General features: G+C 39.8%; 1 protein-coding gene across 1 annotated transcript in view; it reads right to left on the reverse strand.

Moving 5' to 3' along the window:
- Positions 1 to 3,782, reverse strand: part of LOC126816614 (3-oxoacyl-[acyl-carrier-protein] reductase FabG) — a 121,726-nt gene extending 117,944 nt beyond the window's left edge. The window contains exon 1 of the mRNA XM_056102093.1: positions 3,445 to 3,782. Within this exon, the coding sequence (XP_055958068.1) occupies positions 3,445 to 3,463 (19 nt within the window). The 5' untranslated portion in view covers positions 3,464 to 3,782. The remainder of the gene's footprint in view (positions 1 to 3,444) is intronic.

Below are 3,782 nucleotides of genomic sequence, written 5' to 3' on the forward strand. Positions count from 1 at the left end.
AATGTCAAACAACGCGATATCCTTATATACCTTCATGGACGGGCTCATGCACGTGCATTTCCGCGAGCTTATTGTTTGTCACAACATGATTTGCGTTTGGGAGAGTGGTTACGTTCAGCTAAACGTCAAAGTGAGAGTGATAAATGATCTGTCTTAACGCACGCTTGCCAGTTGCCACTAACCCACCCCGACAAGGATCTGGGCTCCAGCCTAATCTATGTGTGTTGTTTTTTTTTAAAACACCGAATTTGTTCGAAGTACCAATACAATAAAAATATGTCGACGCCCCTGTCCGTCCAGACGTCTTAATATTTCTATCCGATTTACGAAAAGTCGCGTTTAGCTTGATTTTAAATAATGTTCAAATACACAGGAATCGCAGATAAATTCGCATTTCAGAATAAACGGACCGAAAATTCCGGTTAAAATAGCATCTTCCTTAAAGATACATTATGGAAGATTAGATAAAGAGCTGGCAGTTCCCGCTATAATAGTTAAAAATTATATAATATAAAAGGAATTTTCTGAAAATTTCAGTCAAATTGATCCACGATGAACCGAGATTTTAGCGATTGAATTTTCGGCCTAGCCTCGATCATCATTACTAAAGTCGGTACGATATGGTATAAAATTAAAAGGACACGTGATTTTTCTTTGATTTTATTGACCCATCGCAGTTGTTCCTAATGTTTTGGAATCTGTAGTGGCTCATTGAGTATAAAGTTAGATCACTAACCTAGGGTCCTGTGTTCGATTCCTGCGTTGCTCTAGAAAGTTTGAACGTGGTAAAGAACAACGTATAGACGTTCAGATGGGCCAAAATACAGAGGTCCCTTGTACACATGGGCATGCACGTGAAATATCGCTTGGCAGTTGAAATTCGATATAAGAGTAGGCCGTAGCGCCGCGTCCCGGTCACAATGTTCCCTCCAATTGCAATGTATGACGTATGCCCCTCTTCATTAGCTCATTCTGAGCAGAACAGGATGAGGATAAACCCTATTTCATTTCATTTTTATACGCCCACATTTTCATATGGACGTATATTGTCGTCGCCCCTGTCCGTCCGTCCGTCCGTCCGTCCACAATTTGTTTGTGGACTCTCTACAGGTCACAATTCTTGTCCGATTTTGACGAAACTTGAAATATAGGTTTATTCCCAAAAGATCTCGGCTGCTTTCGATATTGGCATGTATCGGATCGAAACTTCATGAATTATGGCCCCTGTTTGTACGAAAAATTACGTTTTAAGGTTGTGGACCCTATAGAGGTCACAATTTTTATAAGTTACGTTTTGTTGAAACTTGACATGTAAGTTTATAACCCAAAGATCTCAGTTTCTTTCGATATTCGTGCATATCGGACCGTAACTTCCTGAAATATGGCCCCTGATTGTACGAAAAATCGCGTTTTTAGCTTGTGGACCCTATAGAGGCCATAATTTTTATCAGATTTAAAAAACGGTGTTATTATATCACCGTTACACCCTAAGGAAGGTTGAGTTCGAATTTCGTGAAAATCGGACCAAAATTGCCGGACAAAATGGCCGCCGTTTGTACGCGAATAGTGTAAAAATATGGTAAATCAAGGTTGTGGACCCTGTATGGGTCACAATTTTAATTCGATTTTGATGAAACTTGAAATGCATGTTTATAAACTAAAGATCTTTGTTCCTTTCGATGTTGTCGCATATCGGATCGTAACTTCCTGAATTATGGCCCCTGGTTATACGAAAAATTGCGTTTTTAGCTTGTGAACCTTATATAGGTCATAATTTTTATCCGATTTAAAAAATCGTATTATTATGTCACCGTTACACCCTAAGGCAGGTCGAGTTCGAATTTGGGGAAAATCGGACCAACATTGCCGGAAAAAATGGCAGTCGTTTGTACGCGAATAGTGTAAAAATAGGGTAAATCAAGGTTGTGGACCCTGTATTGGTCACAATTTTAATTCGATTTTGTTGAAACTTGAAAAGCATGTTTATAACCTAAAGATCTTGGTTCCTTTCGATATTGTCGCATATCAGATCGTAACTTACAGAATTATGGCCCCTGATTGTACGCAAAATCGCCTTTTTTAGCTTGTGGTCCCTCTGGAGGTCACAATTATTTTCCGATTTAAAAAAACGTTTGATTATATAATGAAAGTTGAAAATCGGACCAAAATTGCCGGACAAAATGGCCGCCGCTTGTACGCGACCCTGTAGAGATCGCAATTTTAATTCGATTTTGATGAAACTTGAAATGCATGTTTATAACCTAAAGATCTTGGTTCCTTTCGATATTGTCGCATATCGAATTGTAACTTCATGAATTGTGACCCTTGATTGTAGGAAAAATCACTTTCTTTTTAGCTTGTTCTCTATCCATCTCTCAAAAATGTGGGCGTATCCTGCCTGGCAGCCGCTGGTCTTATAAGTTATCTGCGGTTTCTCATGAATTATGGCCCCTGATTATACGAAAAATCGCCTCTTTTAGCTTGTGGTCCCCTCTGAAGGTCACAGTTATTATCTGATTTTAAAAATCGTTTGAACGTAACACCATAATAAAGGTTGAGTTCAAATTTCCTGAAAATCAAACCAAAACTGCCGGACAAAGTGGCCGCCGCTTGTACGCGAAAGGTGTAAAAATATGGTATATCAAGGTTGTGGACCCTGTAGAGGTTACAATTTTAATCCGATTTCGATGAAACTTGAAATGCTTGTTTATAACCCAAAGATCTTGGTTCCTTTCGATATTTGTGCATATCGAATTGTAACTTCATGAATTGTGGCCCTTGATTGTAGGAAAAATCACTTTCTTTTTAGCTTGTTCTCTATCCATCTCTCAAAAATGTGGGCATATCCTGCCTGGCAGCCGCTGGTCTTATATGTTATCTGCGGTTTCTCAGTTGATGCAAATTAGGGGGATGGGTGGTCGAATTGTGTGCTTTGGAATCCCCACTTGTACGTGACAAGAAGTAGGGTCGCCTGTCCAATTGCTACGCTCAAGTGAATTATTGAAATAAAAATGAACCATATTATGTTAGTCCCGAAATGACCTAATTTGTGTCGAGTGGGCGTTAAACCCCATTTATTTATCTCTTTCTGATACAAATTAAAGTTTAATGTCAGCTGGGTGGCACGGTAGCTAAGTAGGTAAGACGCTGGGCTTGCTAGGATGGAGGTCAGGTGTTCGGTCCCTGCAATGGCCGAAAAAGTTTATCCAGATTGTCCGGCGTCAGTGATGCAGGACGGAGGGCCTAGCAAGGACAGCTGTCTAGTCGTTCGGGTGGGACGAAAAGAAAAACCGAGGTCCCGTGTACACATTGGCGTGCACGTAAAAGATCCTTTGACAGTTGGAATTTGATATAAGATTAGGCCGTAGCGCCGCTGTCCGGGCAAACTTTCCCTCATAGCACACTGTATGGCATACGACCGTCTTCATTAGTAGGGTGACCCACCATAAATAAATATCTCCATATATCTCGACAATTACGCCACAAAATTTATATATATGCCAAGCGTCAAATCAGTTTCACACAATTATAGTCACTAAATAAACGATCATGTTGTACTTAATAAGCTATGACCATTAATCATGTATAAATAATAGACTGAAAACTGGTTCCAAGAGTCGTCCATAACATCCAGACACTTTTGAGTAAAAGATAGGTTACGTGCCCTTGTTTTGAAATTAGTCTCGCTTAACCAGTCTATCGACCATTCTACGTCTGATTGACAGGTCGGGATAATCAAGACTACTTTTTTACGAAACGTAACAGAAAGCTAGAACAAGAAA

This window comes from Patella vulgata, chromosome 1 (assembly GCF_932274485.2).
Source record: "Patella vulgata chromosome 1, xgPatVulg1.2, whole genome shotgun sequence".
Classification (NCBI taxonomy): domain Eukaryota; kingdom Metazoa; phylum Mollusca; class Gastropoda; family Patellidae; genus Patella; species Patella vulgata.